Source organism: Hipposideros armiger, unplaced genomic scaffold (assembly GCF_001890085.2).
Source record: "Hipposideros armiger isolate ML-2016 unplaced genomic scaffold, ASM189008v1 scaffold_108, whole genome shotgun sequence".
In the NCBI taxonomy this organism is placed as follows: Eukaryota; Metazoa; Chordata; class Mammalia; order Chiroptera; family Hipposideridae; genus Hipposideros; species Hipposideros armiger.
This window is the reverse complement of record NW_017731458.1, coordinates 615,464-635,240: the sequence shown is the minus strand read 5'-3', so window position 1 is coordinate 635,240 and position 19,777 is coordinate 615,464. Positions and strand designations below refer to the sequence as shown.

General features: G+C 48.4%; 1 protein-coding gene across 1 annotated transcript in view; it reads right to left on the bottom strand.

The window, feature by feature from the left end:
• ASIC2 (acid sensing ion channel subunit 2) overlaps positions 1 to 19,777 on the bottom strand; it is a 296,973-nt gene that overhangs the window by 49,385 nt on the left and 227,811 nt on the right. Inside the window, exon 3 of the mRNA XM_019646949.1 lies at positions 12,330 to 12,457. Within this exon, the coding sequence (XP_019502494.1) occupies positions 12,330 to 12,457 (128 nt within the window). The remainder of the gene's footprint in view (positions 1 to 12,329; positions 12,458 to 19,777) is intronic.

Here is a 19,777-nt window from a genome sequence, read left to right as displayed (position 1 = left end):
GTAGAGAATCTGAGGCCCAAAGGTGTATAGTGACCTGCCCATGGCCACATAGAGAGCAAATGACAGAGTCAGGACTATAGCCAAGGCCTCCGTCCTTCACTGGTGGGCTGTTTGCTGGTTCTGCTCTCCTTTGCAGCAAGACAGCTGGCAGGGAGTTCAGTGTTCATTCCTGATCATAACGACAAATGCATTTCCCCACAGGAAAGAGGACAAATAACCCAGTCCCCTGCTAGAAAGCATGTGGAAAAGCAGTACCACAATGAATGCTGTCCCAGGTGGGCCACTGTGCTTCCTCGACGCATGGCATGTACAGAACGATTCTGTGTTTTTTGACTGTTGTCATGGTGTGTGGACAAAATGGGAGTGTTTTTCCTTGGAAAATGTCAACAGTGACTCAACCACATTTCTACTAGGATCAACTGATGAAATGGGTACACCTCGGAGAATAGCCATAATAATAGCAATGTTTGCTATCTGTCAGGAAGTGGGTTGCTAGCATTAAGTGGCTTCTCAAAAGCTTGTACAAGAAAGCAACATGAATCACATTTGAAGAGAAGTTGGTCTTAGAAAGATGTGGAGCTCTGAAATGGATTCTCTTTAATCGAGGGTCTCATTTTCCTCTTGGTCACCAGGAATTCTGCCCACGTGGAGTGGTCAGAAACACCTGGCCTGTTTGGTGACCTGTGAGCTCAGATGCAGGGTGGGTGGTAGAAAGAACATAGGCTTTGGAAGCTGAAAGGTCTGGGTTTGAAGTGTGTCTCTCCACTACTAGGCCTTACTTTCCCCATCTGTAAGATGGGCACAGGGAAGCCTATCTTCCAAGGCAGTTGTAATGAGGCAGCCTGGATAGAGTAGCTGGTGCATGGTGCTCACTGATTACCACCGTCACACCGGAGGTCCTGAGAGCTGAAGAACAAAGAATGATGGAGCCAACCATGGTAGCTCCACTCAGTGAACTGTGATGGGATGCTACAACCGATGCTACAGGGAGATGCTTATGGGAAATCGTGTTGAGGGATAAAAGGAGAAAGTAACATCAGAGTCCAATGAACAAACTGGACTAGAGGTGATTGGAATTTGCCCATGCAAAGACTTACTGAGAGGGCGCAGACACCATGGGCTTTGAGCAAATGAAAATTACGGGGAGGCAAAACCATGTATAAACAGGGCCAGGAAGTCAGTTGGCAGAGAGAGAGGATGGATGGAGAGATGTAAAGTCATCACTGTAGCCGATGAAAGGAGAGAGAGAGAGAGAGAGAGAGAGAGAGAGAGAGAGAGAGAGAGAGAGAGAGAGAGATATGGAGAGAGAGAGAGCTGGAGTATGAAGCGAGAGCAGCTCCTTGTTCTGGGTTGCAGATCCAGGCATGCTGTCTTTGCTCTCTCTAAGCCCTTCTGTGGCCTGCAGTAACCACAGCCCTTTCCTTGGCTCAGCCTCTGAGGTGATCTGCTCCTTGCAACCCCAAGAGCCCAAACTAAGGCAGAAACAAATAAAGCATACAGAGAGAAAACTGCAAGGAAAGAACAAAACCGAATCATAACCATTCCTTCCTCTAAGTGGGCGTTCTATGAGATAACTGTTTCCCGATTTTTCTGTTTCCCCCCCGCAAATTTCTTATAATAAGCCACGGCAGCTGCTGCTGGCTCTTTTCTGTGTCTGGGGCTTGACCTCCAAAAACAGCCTGACTGCTCTAGGTGGATCACCTCACCCTGGCTGGGTCTGCTCCTGCTGCTGGCTCCCTTCAGGCCGATCCATGGAGGTTTGGGGGGCTCAGTTCAGTTCAGTAAACACTGACTGGGCCCATATTATATACTGAGCACTGGGACAGGCGCTGGGGCATGCGGAGTAAGTCTTAGTCCCAGAGACAGACTCACAGCAAGCACAGGACCTGGAAGGGCGGTACCCATTCACTCTTTGTAGTGGGGCAGGGAGATGGTGTCAAGCTGAGAGTGAGGACTAAAGCTGAGAGCAGAGACACCTCTGTGATGCAGCTTAGAACAGAGGGCATTGAGGCAGGGAAGAGGATTACTCAGGTTTAGGAGCTATGGAATAGTTAAGGACAGCTGTCAATCTAATCCAACCTAATCAACCCAATCCACTGTAACTCAAGCTCCTTCGACCTGTTGAGCTAATTAAATCCATCCCACAGGACGTAGGGCTAGTGTGGTGACAGGCACGATGCTCTTCAATGATCCTAGAGAACCGTGTACTCTGAGCCCAGACCTGGGCGGTGGGAAGGGAGGGCTCTCTTTTTTTTTTTTTTTAAACTAACTTCAAAATCAGACAGAAATCTTTACAAACGTTGCTTGTCCTAAAAGGAAGACGTCAGAAGCAGGGTCTGGGGGAGGCTGTCAGTTGGGGGAGGTATTGCAGCACCAGCTTGGCAAGGAGGCTGTCCCTGGATGGAGGGAGCAGCCCCCCACCCCCACCCCTTATGGGAGCCTGTCTGTTAGACGCCGGGTCCAAACCATTAAACATATTTGTAAGTAGCTGCATTATGCACGTCCTTAAAAATTTGCACATATATACACAAATGCATTCTTGTTATAAATATTCCAGGGATCCAGAAAAGTGAAAACTCTTGCACACTCCGTCCGTTCTGTCCCCTTTCTCTTAGCACCTTTCCAGAATTTTCCTGTGTGCTACTATGCGTACACGTGCATTTATAAATATATAGGTTAGTTTAGCGTGTGGTTATCTTTAATACAAAGAGGACCACACTGTATGTAATGTTCCGTAAGTTGCTTTTTTCACTTACCAATACGTCTTGAAAAATTTCCCCAAGGGGCCTCCAGGGCTTCCTAACCCAGTTTAACTGTTGCAGGGGGGTGGAGGGAATTCATATCCATTTGCCCTCTTTAATTGAATCACTCTCCTACCGATGAACATTTAAATTGCTGCTAAATTTTTGCTCTCCCAAACAGTGCTTCAGAAAAGATCTTTACCCATGCTTCCTGGGTATATTTGTAAGCATTTCTTTAGGACAGATTGCAAGAAGTGAAATTGCTAGATCAAAGGCAATGTCTACTTTTGTATTTTAATGGATTCTGTCAAGTCCCCGCCCATCTCTTAGCTCAAACACTCTTCTGATTTACATTCCCCTGAGCAACTGTGTCATCTGCCTACTCCAGTGATGGGTGGCTTCTTTACTGGGGTCTCACTCTCCTTCTGCTTGTTCCTTTTGCCATCTTCTTGGCTTTCCTACAGTCCTTGGCTAAATGCCATCTTCCTATCCTTTGCCACCCTTGTGTCAAAGGTCCCATTTTAAGGACTCTGAATGCTATCTCAAAACATAAAACAGATACATCAAGGAGTGATGACTCTCATTTCAGAGTGATCTTTTATTCCACAACAGGATCTGCTGCAGAGATTGGAGCAATCCATTAACCGATATTGATGAAGTCTGCCATTCATTCATTCATTCATTCATTCATTCACTCATTCATTCACTGATTTACAGCATTAGACTTTGTGCTAATTGTTTTGGAGCCTTTGCCTTCAAATGGCTTACTTTCATTAGATGGGATAAGACATGCCAATACCTTGTTTTATTAGGTCAACTTATATTAAGAGCCAGCTGGCTGTTAAAAAGTTTAAAATGCCCCAAAGAAGAGAGATCTCAGTAGGTGAGAGACAAGAGATGCTTTGGGGATAGAACAGTCAAACGGATTAGTGCTAAGATTTACTAGCGCGCCGCGAATGATTGCTGGGGCTGTCTAGCCTGTTTGTCACAACAGAAACAAATGCAGGGACTTCGCTATCCCTGGGCAACCGTTGTTTTCAAGCGTGAAGGAGGAGGGGAGGAATCGGAAAGAGATGTCTTTACCAGGGCCCCCCTCCCCTGTGCCCTTGCCAAGGGAGTGTGACAGTCAGCAAGGCTGTTTATATTCATTCATTCATTCATTCATTCATTCTTGTGGTATCTCTAAAAGATTTGTTTGTGATGATCTAACCTTCCTAGTTGTCAGGAAAAAGATGAAACAGCTTTCAGGCTGCATATGGAAGTGTCCTCTATAGATATTTTTTTGTCCTTTAAAAAAACAAAAACAAAACACATCAGAAGCCAAGGCCGCACTGTTCAGAGTTCAGATAGTGTGCTGCTCATGAATCAAAAGATAACGTGGGACTGGATAGCAGGACTCACCAAAGAATGTTTTGATTCATGAACTTGTGTCCTGAGGAAGATAAAGTTGGTGAGTCAATGGACATTAGGACATTCCTGCGTTCCTCTGCCTAGGTCCCAGGAAGAAATGGCCTCAGGCCATTGAAAGATAAGCAACTGGCTTCCAGTGGCAGAGCCAGTGCAAAGAGGGTCCAGGAGAAGCTAGTTCTGCCCTGATAGGTGCTAGTGAGGGTGGTACCGCACTCGGGACCCCGACTGGGCTGCCAAGTCAGTGAGTACCATTTCCGGCTTATTCTTTTCTCTTTGCACCCAGTAAAGGGAACTTTTTTTTTTAAAAAATTTCTAGTGTGAAGGACTATTTAATTCGGTTACATCATATCTGAAGGCTAAGCAGAGCTTAAATGGACTGTAAATTGTTGATATTAGTCCTCAGAGATCATTCTACAACATTTTATCCATCCATCTTTTCATCTAAGAATTAAGACCTAATATTTTCCCTTAAGAAGTTTACAGTATACGGGGGGTGGGGAGGGGCATGTGCCACAGATACATAGAGCTCTTCATCTGTGATGGATTGTTTGATTGTCTGCCTCTCCTGCTAGATGGTAAGCTCTGAGAACCAGGTCAGTCCTGGTCACCGCTACATCCCTAATGCCTCACACAGTGCCTGGCACATAGTAGATGCTCAATAAACGAACGAGTCAGCACAAAATGATCCAGGAGTCAGATAGGAAGCCTCGAGGCCTCTGTGTGGAGCAGTGTGTGGATCAGAGGGCAGCTGCCCTCATTTGGAAAGGTGATAGCTGGAACCAAGATGTCGAATTTGGACTTTATTCTCTGGGTTGGGAATGACATTAATGTGTATCAAGCAGGAAAGTGACATGATAAATTAGTTCTCTCTCTCTCTCTCTCTCTCTCTCTCTCTCTCTCTTTCATACATTCATTTAGTCATTCATTCCATTTAATACAATCTATCAAGCATCTGCTATATTAAATGCTGAGATATAAAAAATAGAAATAAGACAGGGTCATATCCTCAAAGAGCTCACATTCTGGTAGGGGAGACAGATAAATAAACATGATTATAATGTGTACATTTTACGCCGGAGAGCCGCACAGAATACTCTAGGCTGGCCTTCCCGAGGAGGTAACATTTAGGCTGAGTTTCAAAGAACACATAAGAATTAGATAAAGAATGGGTGGGAAGGGTGTTGCTGGCAGGGAGAGAGAGGAGAGCAGCATGCGATGGTTGGGAATAGCTGCACACAGTTTAGTATAGCGGGTGCCTTGGGTGGGAGGTCGGGCGGGGAAGTGGAGGGAGATGCAGCCGAAAAGGTAGGCAGGGGCCAGAGCAGCAAGGCACACGAGCAGATTCCTGGATTTCATCCTGTGGGTCACGAGGGAGGGAGGAGATGCCCAGATTTCTAGTTTAGAAAGATCATGTTGATGCAGAGAGTGGATTGGAAAGGGGCAAGGTGGGCAGCAGGGAGACCAGCGAGGCAGCTGGTGTTCTTATCCAGGAGAAGAATCCCAAAGGACTGAATGAAAGCAGTGTCCAGAGCGGGGGATAATAATATAAGCATTTACTGAGCACTTACTGTATGCTAAGAACTGTTCTATATGCATGCACCCACTGACTCCGTTCTCTACTTACCCACGTTATAGATAAGGAGAATGAGGCTCAAGATCACCATCTAACGAATGTGGATTTGTACTCAGGCCACTGAGAGGATTGGAGAATCTAGGGGGAGCAGCAATTTTGGGGTGCAGGTGTGGGAAACAGGGAAGAGGATGAGCTCAGCGTAGACATTGATTTGAGGTGCCCATGGGACTCCGAGGGGAGGTGTCCACAGAACCTGGATCACTGGGTCTAGAGCTCAGGAAAGAGATCTGGGCTGGGGGTGGTGATCTGGAAGTCAGCGTAAAGGGTGAGCTCATTCAGGGAGGCTGCAGATAGGTAGACGCCCCAAACAGCATCCTGCAGAGCCCATGGTCTAAGGGGTGAGCGGAGAAAGGACCGCTTAAGAAAAGGACTCAGGCGAGCAGGCCGAGAGGGGAGAAGAAAACCAGAACAGGGTGGAGAAGAGTGTCTCAGGGAGGGCACGGTCCACACACGGTCCATGCGCTGATGACAGACCAGGTGGGATGCAGGCTGAGGAGTGAGGAGCATCCTTACCCACAAAGATCGGGTTTAGTCCCAAAGATTTCATGGGCCATCTTGACAAAGAAACGTTTCAATGTTAGACGTGTGCTGGGAAGTTAGAAATGCTAGAAGTGGGCTGGGAAGTGAAAGGGAGGTAAGGAGGTAGAGATAAGCTAGTCTAGAGAGCTCTTTGGGGACCCTTTTTGGAAGGAAAGGAGAGGGGGTGACCGCAAGGCAGAGGGAGGCAGGATGAAGTGAGGTTTTCTCCTTCTACGTCTTGGGCATATTTTATGTGGACTCATCGTGGGACTCCCCCAACAGAGCTGAGCACATTGGCTCGTCCTAGCCAATCAGCAATTCTTCTTCTCCCTCCTCCCCTCCCTACCTGGGATTTGGAGCAAAGGGTCTGACTGGTGATGTCCACGCTGAAGACGGGCTGTCTTGTGCTCTTACCACGTGACCGCCTCAGCTTTGCACTTGCACAGAGTCCCAAATTCCAGAGTTCTGTCCTGGCCCTCTCACCTATTCCATCCACTCTCCTATACACAGATGGCTTCCAGAGCTACATCGCTAGCCCTGACCCCTTCCGTGAGCTTTTGGTTTGCTTCGGGTCTCTAAGTGTGCAGCCAGAAATGATACAGATATCATCATCTATCACAGGCTGGCTTCACAGCCTCAGGGAGAAGGAGAGCCCTTAGGGCAGGTTCTAATGGGAGCTTTGGCGAGGGTGGGAGGGGAGAGGCGGGAGGAGCACTACAGTGCAGCCTCTCAGTGCTATTTGAGCATTGGGCGCAGATCTGAGCTTTAGAGCGCATTCATTCTTTCAACAACGCACATTTACTGAACTCACACGTAAGCCGGGCACTGGAAATAGACACTCTGAAAGACACAATCCTTGCTCTCAGGGAGCTCCCAGCCTATGGTGAGACAAGCACCGATGGAGGCTACAGAAGGAAGATCCTCAGAGGCAGGGGTAAGGAGCAGTGATATTCAATAAGACCTACAAGAAGAGTATTATTATATCTCTTAGGAGGGGGACACAATTGCCCCCAAACCTACGTCATCCCATGAGCATGCCAAGGTCTTGCTCGTCTTCATTTTCCCAGCACAGTAGGTGCTCAGTGAATGTTAGCTGAAGGAATAAATGAATGTACAGAGTGTTGTCTGGAGCAGCTCGCTGCTCCCTGGGGAACGGCAGGATGGTGCAGGGAAGGTCTTCTTCGAGACCGTAACTTCTGAGCAGTATTTGAAGATAGTAAGAGGGCTTTACCAGGGAAGGGATTCTGGGCCGGGGGTACAGTGGGTGCAGATGCACAGAGGCAGGCATCCCAGAGCATGGGGTATTTGGCAGATGGTTCTCCAATGCTGGAATGTAGGGTACTTGTTGGTCAGCCATAGGCAGACGATGAGGCTGGAGAGGGGGCAGGGGCCAGACGGAACAGGGCCTCGGAGGCCATTCTAAAGGGCTGGGTTTTTGAAAACTACAGGAAGCCCGGGAATTTAAGGGTTTTAGGCAGGGTAGTGATGTGACCCCTATATGTGGGGGCTGAGGAAGGGGCACTAACAACGAGCATGCCCAGAGCTTCTCTTCTAAAGTTAGGGCTGCGATTTACCCCAGCTCCTGCTTCTCACAAGCAGGCACCCAGGTTCTGCCTCCCAGAATCCTTGCCACAGTTTTCCTTAATAGCACCCCAAGACACCTGGCATGAAGGAGGGAGTCAGGTTGGCAGAACAGGGAACGGGTGTAAAAATTCTGTTGGCCAAACTTCCAGGTGACGCCTGTGTGCTGGAGTGACACAGGCAGGGACTCCCAGGCTGCTAATGCTAGAGGCCCTTTCAGGTCATCTAATGCAGTCCTCCCATTCTATGGATGGGGAACCCAAGGCCCAGGGAGATAAGCAACCTGTCCAAGATCTCATGGCCCAGCCACGACTGGAATCCAGGTCTGTGGGCTCCCAGCCTGGTTTTCTCTCCACAGGTAGATCTGGGCTCAGAGCTGAGCTCTGCTACTCCCCTAGCTATGTGAACTTAAGCAGGTTACTTAACTGTGTAGCTTTGTCATCTGGACCGTGGAGATAACAATATCTCCCTTTTGGAGTTGTAGGGGATTAAGTGAGACAATGCAAGTCCAGCGTCTCTGCCACTTAATGCCTGGCAGGTAATGTGTACCCAGTTAGTGGTAACTTCCCCTCTACCCATTTGGGGTCTCTGGTGGCAGTGGTCCTGGGGTCCTGCAGCGCTCCTACAGCAGCTGAGCTGGCCCGGGGGTGTATTTCTTAGGTTGTCCATGAAGGCAGGGGCATACCTTGGCTCAATGGGGTTTAAGGTAAATACTGACGTACAAAAGCAATCTTTGGTCTGGGTTACAGCCCAATTGTGTGTTCTTTTGGATGACAGAATACAATGGAAAAATAATGAAATAAAAAAGTGTGTATAATTTTGCATGGGCAGGATGATTTTAACCATGCAAAAGGACTTTCCCATTTACAAAAAGATTCATGGCAGGGTTCCTTTAAGTCGCCAGTTCCTCTTAAGCACCTCGCTCAGGGGTCAATTTCCCTAGCATGATTCACACCAACCTTCCAGGAAAGAGCCTTCTACTCCCCACAGTCTTGTTATCCCGGTCCTGGCCTTCTTGCAAGACCCCCTTGAGCTTTGAACTGAAGCAGAAGAATCCTAGAATGGGAACAACATAGCCACCATAGGCTGGAAGACATACCATGATTTTCTGTGCCACCAAGGAAGAAAATGCACTGCCAACTCTAACTGTGACATGCGATTAATTGTGAAACAAACCCTGATTTCAGAAATGTTAAAATGCAAAAAAAAAAATACACCTTAGAGTCAATGAGACACAGTGTTTGAGGGCCAGGGTCAGCTGGATAGGTCAGTCCTAATAGCAGAATGAATACGTACACATGGGGGCCAAGCCCCAACTTATACTCAGTTTCACATTATTTAATTATTATCTTTCCTCTGGGAAAGAAACCACGGATACATAGGCTCTGCGGGGATAGACACCAGTTCTGTTTTGTTCACTACTGTCTCCCCATCACATCCCTCATAGTAGGCGTTCCATAAATATTTGCTGAACAACAACAAAAAAATAAAACCAAGCCACATTATAAAGCATGTGGAAAACCCAGAAAAGAAAATAAATCATTCATAATCCCCCCACTGTGGGTATTTTGGCTTACTTCCTTCGCATCTTATTTCCTATGAATATGCTCTTTTATATATATGTAAACCTAATGTATTATTAGATTTAGCTCCGGGATGTGTTTTTGTATTTCTCTATTAATATGAATGAAATGATAAAATGAGATGATGCGGAAATGCTTTGAAGACTGTAAAATGTTTAACCAAATATCTTATTATTAGTTATAATTATCATAGCACTACGGAGATGAATGAGGCTGATTTTCTGTGAATATACTTCAAAGCAAACAATGAAATTTGCCCTCCAAAGCCTGGAATGTGTTTTTTCCTGCTCGCCATGGGGAGTCCCTCTGTTTCTTATGGAGAAGAGAAAGAGACTGAAGGATTATTTGAAGTCATCAGCTTAACTTGCCACCCAGCCCAGAAATGTCTTCAGTCTCTCTAAGGGGGGGGGGGAGGGGGGTGTCGAGATGGGAGAGGAATAAGCACGTTTCACAGGCCAATGACAAACAGTAAGCCTACAAAGGGCTCTCTTCTTTCCAACCTGCTAGCGGCGGCCAAGGGGTTTCAAGGACTGCTGCTCACTTCCCCTGCACGCTCACGGCCGCGTGGACACCAGAGAGATGTCAGCACAAGTGAGACATTCATGACCGCTGTCACCAAAGCACAAAGTCAGACTTGCCCTGGACGCCCTACTCAAAAATTCACTTATAAGAGTCCAGGAATTCACGTCCGACACAGCGAGTAATGAGTCTGACAAAGATCCTCTCCTTGACCAAACTCTAGCCGGGCCCCTCCGAGCCCTCTTCTCAACTAGGCCTCAGCCTTGGCCTATACAGACCTGAACAAACATGAATACGGTCTCTAAGAGCTCAAAGCCACATCCCTAGGAGGACCCTGGTCCCTGCCTGAGAAGACGCAAAGCTGCCAAAAGAATTTACTATTTGTTCCTGTCAGCACCTGAAGGTCCCGTCTCCCTGGGTTGGTGGGGGGATGGGAGCCCAACATGGATAAGTGCCCGTTAGCAAACCCAGATGGCCTTCACACGGACCAGCCTGGCCTTCCCACTCTGGGTAATTCCGCACTTCCCTGGCTCCACTCGAGTGCCCTCTGTCTCCCTCTCTCCTCCCTGATATTCCCTTTAAAACACCGAGTCACTTTGTCCAAATTGAAGTTGAGTTCTATTCACACTGAACCCTCTTTCCTATTGCAATAAGTATATTACTGACTCAGATCTGCCCTTGTCGCTTTAACGAGTGTCCAGCTTTGTGTATCGCTGATAGTCCTCAGAGGCTGGCTGTCACACCCAGGCCAATAGCTTGGACTCTGCTTCACTCTGCCTGTCCATCTGCATGCCTTCATCTGTTAGTCTGCGTTCTCTGTTTAAACATTTTTTTTCAATTACAGTGGAACATTCACTGTTGTATTAGTTTCAAGTGTACAGCATAGTGCTTAGACATTTATATAACTTAAGAAGTGACCCTCCTGATAAGTCTAGTACCCACATAGTTATTACAATAATACTGACTATATTCCCGGCGCTGTACTTTATATCCTGAGACTAGTTTTCTAACTCAAATCCTCAGCTCTGAACTTGGCTCCTTGCTGTCTGCTCCGTGTCCTCCTTCTGTGTCCTGAAGAATGAGGTTTTCTGGGTGCATGGCTCAGTTCCCACGTTGCATACCTTTGCACGCCCCATTTCTGCTCACACTCCCTGTCTCAGTCTCAGGGGCCCGTAGCTTCCTCTGCCCCTGCCTCCAAGGCTCCACCCCACCCGCTACGTGCTGCAGTGGAGGCTGACCTTGGCCTTTACCAACTGCCCAGGCATTAAGTTCAGGGCGCAGGTCATGAGGCCTACATCATTGACTCTTTCCCAGAGATTCAAAAACATAGTGTGTTACAGATTTAAAGCCAGTTGCTAATACAGAATATTGTTTTACAAAATGGCTAAAGAGCAGTGGTCAGTACCAGATGAAAGATGACATTTGAGTCAAATTTTAAAAACGAGCTGAACTTGTAAGGTATGTGTGCGTATCTCTTTGCTGACCACTCCTTCACTGTTCTGCCTGATTCCCCCTTTCTCAGGCCTGGCAGCACATGCCTCCTACCACTCACTGACCTCACTCTTTGCCCCAGGTCACTCAGGGCAAATTGTCTTGGATGATGTGGTTTAGGGCTTCCTCAGAGTCACAGCCTCTCCAGCTTTATTCTAGGCAAACCAGGGATAAGAGAAAGAAAGGGTTGCTGTGTCCCTGCAGTCTGCTTTGAGACTTGCTCCCTACTGAGAACTTGTGAACGTCTCTCTTCTGAGATGTGAACCTCATGACAGACTTGAGGCGGTGCCAGTACTCACTCCACTGACATGAGGGGTTGACAAGGCAGTCCTGGTCCCTTCCCTGGTGCTGAACCAGAGACAGCAGGCAGGAACCCATGCAAGAGCCCTCCCTCCACGTAAGCTCTACTACGAGACAGTGATGCCCCTCTCCCTTTTCCTTTTTACCGGCCATTTTGAATTATATTAACACATGTGATAAAACATATCAAACCCTGGTTAGCAGTTTCCCGTAGCATCCACTGTCCCCCAACCTGACGCCTCCCCAATAATTTTCCCTCCAGAATGTTCTGGAAAAAAACATGACCAATTCAGTGAAAAAAGAAAACAAACTGGATTTCTTTTACATCCAATTTTAGGACTCGACAGGTGGTACTGGAGAATTGGGTTATGGAGGCTAGCCGACACCTTCTCCACATTTAAGGTGAGTCCCTTTACTGAACCCAGCTGTGCTCCAGCCTCCTGGGGGGATTCAGCACCTTCCAGAAGTGGGAGTCCTATTTTTCCTCCTCACACTTCTGCACGTGGCCAGGGTAGGCCGAGGACCACTGACCGAGGGAGCCCAGGAACTTACCCTCTGCTCCTGTGTGGCCACGAACGTCTGGAACCCTGGAGCCACCCCAAAGCCCAGTTCTTGGATGAAAGGTGGCTCAGACTGACTGTGGATCTGAACTTTCACTCCTGCTTCAAACGTCGTTTCCTCTGAAAGAACAAAGATGGACAGAACCATGAGTCAGAGACAACAAGATGCTTATGGAGTCCTGGGACTGAAAAGCTCCAAGGGATACCAGAGGGGCCATGTGGTCGTCAGAATAAAAGCTCTCAAAGACGTCTACCTCCTTATGCCTGTTACCTTCCATGGCAAAGGGACACTGCAGACGTGATGAAGTTAGGGGTCTTGAGATGGGGTGCTTATCCTGGATGTGTCCCAATGTAATCACAGGGTCCTGTAACAGGATGATGTTAGAGACAGAATGGGAACACGCTATGCTGCTGGCTGTGAAGATAGAAGGAGCCACGAGCCAAGGGATGTATGAGGTCTGACAATTAAGTTCGAGAACTTGTTGCAACAATGTTGCTAACCTGTTTTGCTATCAGAGGGATTATTCAGAATGAATCTGTACCAACTGGACAAACAGTTAACCAAGTTTGCTATTTGGAAGTACTGAAAAGGCTGCGTGAATAAGTTAGATGGCCTGAACTTTTCACCAACAATTCATGGCTCTTGCATCATGACATTGTACCAGCTCACACAGCACAGTCTGTGAGGGGGGTTTTAGCCAGTAAACAAATAACTGTATTGGAACTCCCTCCCTACTCACCTGATCTGGCCCCCAATGGCATCTTTCTTTACCCGAAGATAAAGGAAATATTGAAAGGAAGACATTTGGATGACATTCAGGACATCAAGGGTAATACGACGACAGCTCTGATGGCCATTCCAGAAAAAGAGTTCCAAAATTGCTTTGAAGGGTGGACTAGGTGCTGGTGTTGGTGCATAGCTTCCCAAGGGGAGTACTTCGAAGGTGACCGTAGTGATAGTCAGCAATGAGGTATGTAGCACTTTTTTTAGGATGAGTTCACGAACTCAATTGTCATGCCTCGTAGGCAGCTTCTAGAAACTGAAAAAGGCAAAGGAATGGCTTTCCCCTAGAGCCTCCCGAAGGAACACAGCCCTTCTAATACCTAGATTTTAGCCCCGTGAGACCCATTTTGGACGTCTGGCCTCCAGAACTATAAGATAATAAATTTATGTTGTTTGAAGCCTCTAAATTTGGGTAATTTGTTTCAGTAGCAATCAGAAACTAATTCGGGTCAGTTAGGCCAACACCTTGCTTCAGTCTCCAAAACTACAGAATTGGATTATGATGTGAATTAAGCCCCTTTATTTTATTTACTAACTTTTCTACTGGGCATGAACTGAAGGCAAGGAGGCCAGGAGGAAAATATGATGATATAGCACAGCAGTAGAAATAAAAATACGGGGCTTGCCTGTATTGTACACCATGTGTCACACTCCTTGGAGCTACAGGAGATGGGCAATTAAAAGAGAAGCTTTTGCCTTTTTTTTCCTTTGGGAGGAGAAATGGCCCTTGGCAGTGGGAGGTGGCAGGGGTGGCAGAAGGAGATGGGATGGCAAAGCCTGACTCATCCTATATGTTGGCACTCAGAATTGGTGAAGACTGCACCGATGGGCTATATAAGCCTTTACTGGGCTTTCTTCTCTGTCTTATTCTTTCCAAACAGTCTGCAGAATGAGCTTTCCAAAACGCAAACCTACGTAACTCTCTCCTGTGTGTCTAAGGAGCCCAGTCACCTTAACCCGCCCCTGTTCCAGCCCTGCTCTGGGCAGCCTTCTGCCTCATGGCTCTATGGGGCCCAACCCTCCAGGGCTGCCTGGATGGGTTGTTACTGGTCCTTGCTCTGCACAGATGTACACAGATCTCCTTCTGCCTGGGATGTCTTTCTACCTTGCCCACCATCCCCTTACTCATCACTGACGATTTAGCCCCCAGCCCCACCCAAGGCAACTCCTCTTGCTCTGTTGAATTCTGCACATATGCCTGATAAAGCATCTGCCGCACTATGTATTCACCCTTTACCTGACTACCATGTTCCTAGTTCTAAGCTTTCTCTCTAGATCTCAAAGGTCCTGCATCAAGAGCCAGGCATCAGGAACGAGTGAAAGATTTGTGACTCAGGCCTCACTCACTTATTCATGGGCAAGGCCAATTTAGAGTCCAAAGCAAGGAGTGTTCTAGCAGAAGAGAGGGGGCACAGGATGGGTCAATGAAGGAATGAGGGAAGGTGGTGCGGGATGGGCGTGGGAGAAATGGAGGTCAGAGGTCAGGGAGTGATGGAGGGAGGGATGTGTCAGCCCTGGGGCCATAGCTTGAGGAGAGTTTAGGGACACACACTAAAGCTGGCGCAGAACAGAAAGGTGAGGATGAAAGGGCTGGGGACAAGCAAACGGGTGGGACCCACAAACAGCCTGGGGACCAGGGACCAAAGCAGGGGAAAAGGTGCAGAGCTGAGTGAGAATTCCAAGGGTGGGGGTACACAGAATAGTTTAGGAGGAAGACAGGGACTAGAGGGAGAGATAGTCCAGCGGCTGACACAGGGTATAGGCAAAAGAGACCCTCTGCCTTCCATCCTATGTCTTTGTGGAGAGGCAGAGAATCCCAGGCCATCCAAACACATCCCCCTTCCTTCCAGCAGTCAACAGTTCCGTGTTCTCTTTATGCAGAGCACTCTATCCAAACCCCTGCCCATATGCCTGTGGTTGGTGTCCCTCTCTCCCGTCGATGATGAATGCCTCAAGAGAAGAGAGTGCTTCTAATTCATTCCAGTGCTCACTGCCTCTGTAGATTGGGAAGGAAGACTGCGGGAGAAGGACGATGGATGGGAAGAGGAAGGTGAGCTGTTGGGTTTCGAGCAGCTGTGTTTTCCACGGCCTGCCCATGAGTGGGGTTGAGGAGAGGCCGAGGAGCCCAAACAACAGGCTCTCAGTGGGGGAAAGGAGCGAACGTGGAGTGATGGCGGGAGGACAGGATGCCTGTGCTTGGGTGAACTGAATGCACACTCAGGGGGCGGAACCGGAGAGATGCCAAAATGTGTTTTCCAGAGCTAGCTGAAGTTGTGCACCTGCTACAGAACTGAGCTTAAGAAACCTTAGAGCCAGGGAGATAGGCTCAGAAGAGGGGTCCTGTGGCTTATAGGGGAAAATGAAAAAAAAGGAAGCTTTTCTGTCAGAAATGCTGTGAGCAATGAGCAAAGCAGACAGGCCGGCTGCAGCTGGTCAGTGAGAGCTGCCCAAGGCGAATCAGGCTGGGTGAGGATTCGCAAGGGGTGTTTGCTCCAGAAGCGGCCGGAGCAGAGTAAAATCCTAAAGTAACCTTGTATCTTGACAAACATTCAGTGGCCGATGGGCATGAGCAGAAGAGGCTGATGGGTAAGGTTTCTCCTCTCTTGAGAACTTTTCAGTGTAGCCTTCTGCCAACAGGGAATGGCCCATGATCTGTCCTATCCAACATGGCAGCCGCCAACCACACAAAGTGGGATGACTGCCACTCAGGAACTGAAATCTTAATTAATTCACGAAGTAATTCCCCTCTAGCTTTACTGAGGTATAAATGACAAATAAATTTGTAAGGTGTTTTACACCATGATGATTTGGTTTGTGTATACACGGTAAAAGGATTTCCTCCATGGAACTAACACATCTGTCACCTCACATATTTACCTTTTCTCCTTGTTTTGTTTTGAATCCAATTTTAATTCATTCACTTAAATAGCCACAAGTGGCTAGTGACAACCTTACTGGGCAGTGCGGTTGTAGGATGCCAGCTGTGAGCAGACCCCAGCCCTCTCCGAGCAGCGGGAAGATGAGGACCTCGCCACCCTGTTTCCTAAGCAGTTGTCTCCGTGGGTGTCTTGTCTGGAGTCCCTGGGCGATCCTCTCTGGCCCTGATTTTCCCAAAATGCCACTTATTCTTACAACGCCAGATAGAGTTTGTTTCTCTTCCCTCATAGAACTGCCCTTGGCTTCCCTCTGTAGATTAGGCTCCAGTTTGATGGTGGACAACAGCCCCCTCCTTGGGGTCCTGCCCCCTCTCTACCCTCAATTTTCCACATTCCCTGGACATGGCGTTCTATCAGGCATCTACAAACACCCAGTGTAAGAGCTGAAGTTGTCAAACAATAGATGTGAGAGCCAAAGGCTCAGGCCAGGTGCCCAGGTTCTCAAACTAGAATGCATATTGAAATCATCTAGGGAACTCTAGGTGACGATTCTGGGGAACCACCCCTAGAAATTCTGACTCGGTCACTCTGGGATGGAGCCTAGAAATCTGCAGTTCCGGGGATGCTGATATGGGTTATCTGAGGCAAACATATTGGGCAAGTAGCGAACTAGTCTGCATAGGGGGAGTGACTTGCCCAAGGCCACATAGCAAGTCAAGAGCAGGGCAGGGGCTAGAAACTGGCTTATATTAATAATTCAGCACCCTTTCTACCCTGCTGGGGGTGCGGGTTATTGCATATGAGCAGGTGCCCTGCTTCATAGCTATGGGGTTCTGAGTGAGGGTTGGAGAGCAGGTATACCTTTTCCAGTGTCATATTCCTTCAAGCCCCAGCACAGGGCCTGGGGCGGAGCAGAGCTCAGTAATTGTTTGTTGAATGAGGCAAATGAGTGAGGAAATGTCCTCTGCTGAGTCTACTGTTCTCTGCCCTTTGACCAGCTAGGAGTCTGGTCAGGGTCTGACCGGGCCCTGGGAAACAGCAGCACCAGATGCCGCCCAGCCACAGGCTCCCTCCCACGTCTCAGGACTCAGGAGGTCTCATCCGCTGAGATGCAGGGAGGCTGCACACCAAACAACAGCATCACCCCCACCATTTTTGGGTCCCGGTGTAAAATGAGAATGGGAGCCCTTTACCAAAAACTCATTGCGTTTTAAGACTCCGTAATGTTCTGCAATAGAAGAACATTAAACCAAGAGTATGGCCCTTTTGAGCATGGGGGCCTGCCCGGGTCACGCATCCAGGAAGCCAGCCTGGGCAATAACCCAGATCGGTGCTGGGCAGAATTACTCACATTCTCATGTTCCTCTCACCACTAAATGATTCAACACTGAGCTGCTTCAAAGAGCGTAGGCCCCTGGTGCAGTGAAGGATTTGTTTACACATCATGAACATCAGGATTCCAAGCCCCAGAGAGTGAGAGAGAGCACAGTGAAAGGGGAAGTCACTACACACGCAGTGTTAGGAGACCTAGCTAATTGGGACCAAGCGGAAACCCAGACAGCTTAACAGAAAAGATGATGATTGAATCAGGAGGAGGGTGGTAGGGCGCGTTCAACCTGCAGGGGCTGAATCTCTCTTTCATGTTTCAGGGGCATGACCAAGGCCACAGGAGGTGAGGTTTATGTTTTGGAGGGTTTTCTGTTGGTGCAGAGAAGAGGTGAGGGCTCTGCGAAGGGAGCCAGGGAGGGAACTGTGGGCAGAATGCATAACAGGGCAGGGAAAGTACATTGCAATAAAAGAAGCTTAAATCTTTAATCTTTGCAAATTACAGGAAACACGCCGAGGAGATACACACTGCAGAGAAGTAGGAAGGGAGGCTGCTCTGAAAATCTGGAGAAACGTTCTAGGCTCAGGCAGGGATGAGCTGATGCAAAATAATTTCGTGTTGGGCGAATCTGACTTCATAACCATGGCTGGGATGGCTGGGATTGCTGGCCTGAGAGGTGAGGGTGCGAGGCAGACCCACCGTACGGTGGTGGTGATGACGGTGGTGGGGTCATCTCAGTGCAGGATCGCTTCTGGGTGTCCGTCCCCTGGCCAAACCTCTCCGCTGTGCTCTCTCCCTGGGAGCTGCACTTGTACAGACTGTTCTGATGGGCTTCCCTGTCCTCTGGCTTCTGGCTGGGTTCAACCAATGGCGGCCCAGGTAGGAATCCGGAGGAGAGAGGAGGGTCAGGCTGGGATGTTCTCAGTCTCTCAACTCTATTTTCTGGGTCACAGCAGATTAGCTGCACGTCACCTTGGAAGGCCACAGCTCTGGGTTGGGGGCCTGCGGGGAGCTCTTCATATTGCTGGCCTCAGCTTGGTCCCCTCTTTCCCTAGGGGTGGTAACGGTTCTTCCTGCTCCCAGGCCCAGGACTCTGCACCATCTCACACTGCTTTCCCTAAACCTTGCCTACATCTTTGTAAACAGTCCTTCACGAACTTTTTTCTTGTGTTACCCAGGCTCTGGATGCTGTTGATTTCCTCTTTGGGTCCTGAGGGGTAGAACCCCCAGAGGGCATCTACTACCTAGCCTCTGACAGACAGCAGGAGGCCTCTAGGTGACACCATTCACTGAGTTTTACAGCCATTATTGTGTTTGAGCACTTTTTTTTTTTTAAAGATTTTTTTTAATTGGGGAATTGGGGGGATGGGAACAGTGCTGGGGAATGGGGGAAGGAAAACAGACAAGTTGCTGTACTTTTGTTCTTCAGTCTAGTTGTGGAGGACGTTGCTTCACTGGCCCAAGTTGACACCATCATCGCGCTCTTCCCGGGCGAGGCAGATCAGTCGCCGGCTTCTGGACGACCGCTCACTGCGGCTGCTGGCCACTCACGCTGGCTGCTGGCTACATACGGTAGTCCATGGCAACCCACTGCCACAGGGGCTGCAGCCTANGCTTGCCTTCCTGTTGTTTGGTTGCTGAAGCTTGCCTTGGATTCTGGGGGCAATACAATTCCTTTTATGCCTAAGCTTGTTTGAATCCGGTTTCTCTCATGTGCAACCTAGATAACCCACTGCCTATTTCTTTTTTCTTTGAAGTTTCTCAGAGGCATCCACACAGAGTTTCGTTTTTTAACAACCTCCCACCTGCCTTCAATTTAATTTCCTTTAGAAAATGCTGGCCATGTAATCTGCACTTCTATAGTCTAGGACAGCTTTTCTGTCCTTTCTCTATTTTGTGAGCTCCCTCATGAGGAAGAAGGTTTCCATTCAAAGGCACTTGGGAAATAAATGCTGTGTGCAATATTCCTATATTGGAGAACTCATGATGTAGCATATTAAAGCATTCCTGCAATGAATAGAAGTGTTGAACTCTGTCTGCTGAAGTTCTCCAGGTCCTTCATACTCCTGGAACATGTACTATCCCAAACTCTTGACATTCCATAGGGCCCATGTCGGGCCATACTGTATAGGTCCACGTGTGACTGAGCCTGCCTTCTTTAAAACTGTGTACTTTTGGGCTGGGCAAGCGGCTCAGTAGGTTAAGAGTTATCTTAAGAGCACAAGCTCTGAGCAACAGGGCTGCCGGTTTGATTCCCACATGGGCCAGTGACGCTGTGCCTGAGCTGAGCTGCCGCTGAGCTGCCAATAGGTGGCAGGATGGCTTAGCTGGTGAGAGCACATACTCCTAACAACAAGACTGTCCATTCGATGGTGGGCTACTCCCGCCCACAACTAAGACTGAACTCGGCACCTTGAGCTGCGCTGCCACCCGGATGGCTCAGTGGATAGAGC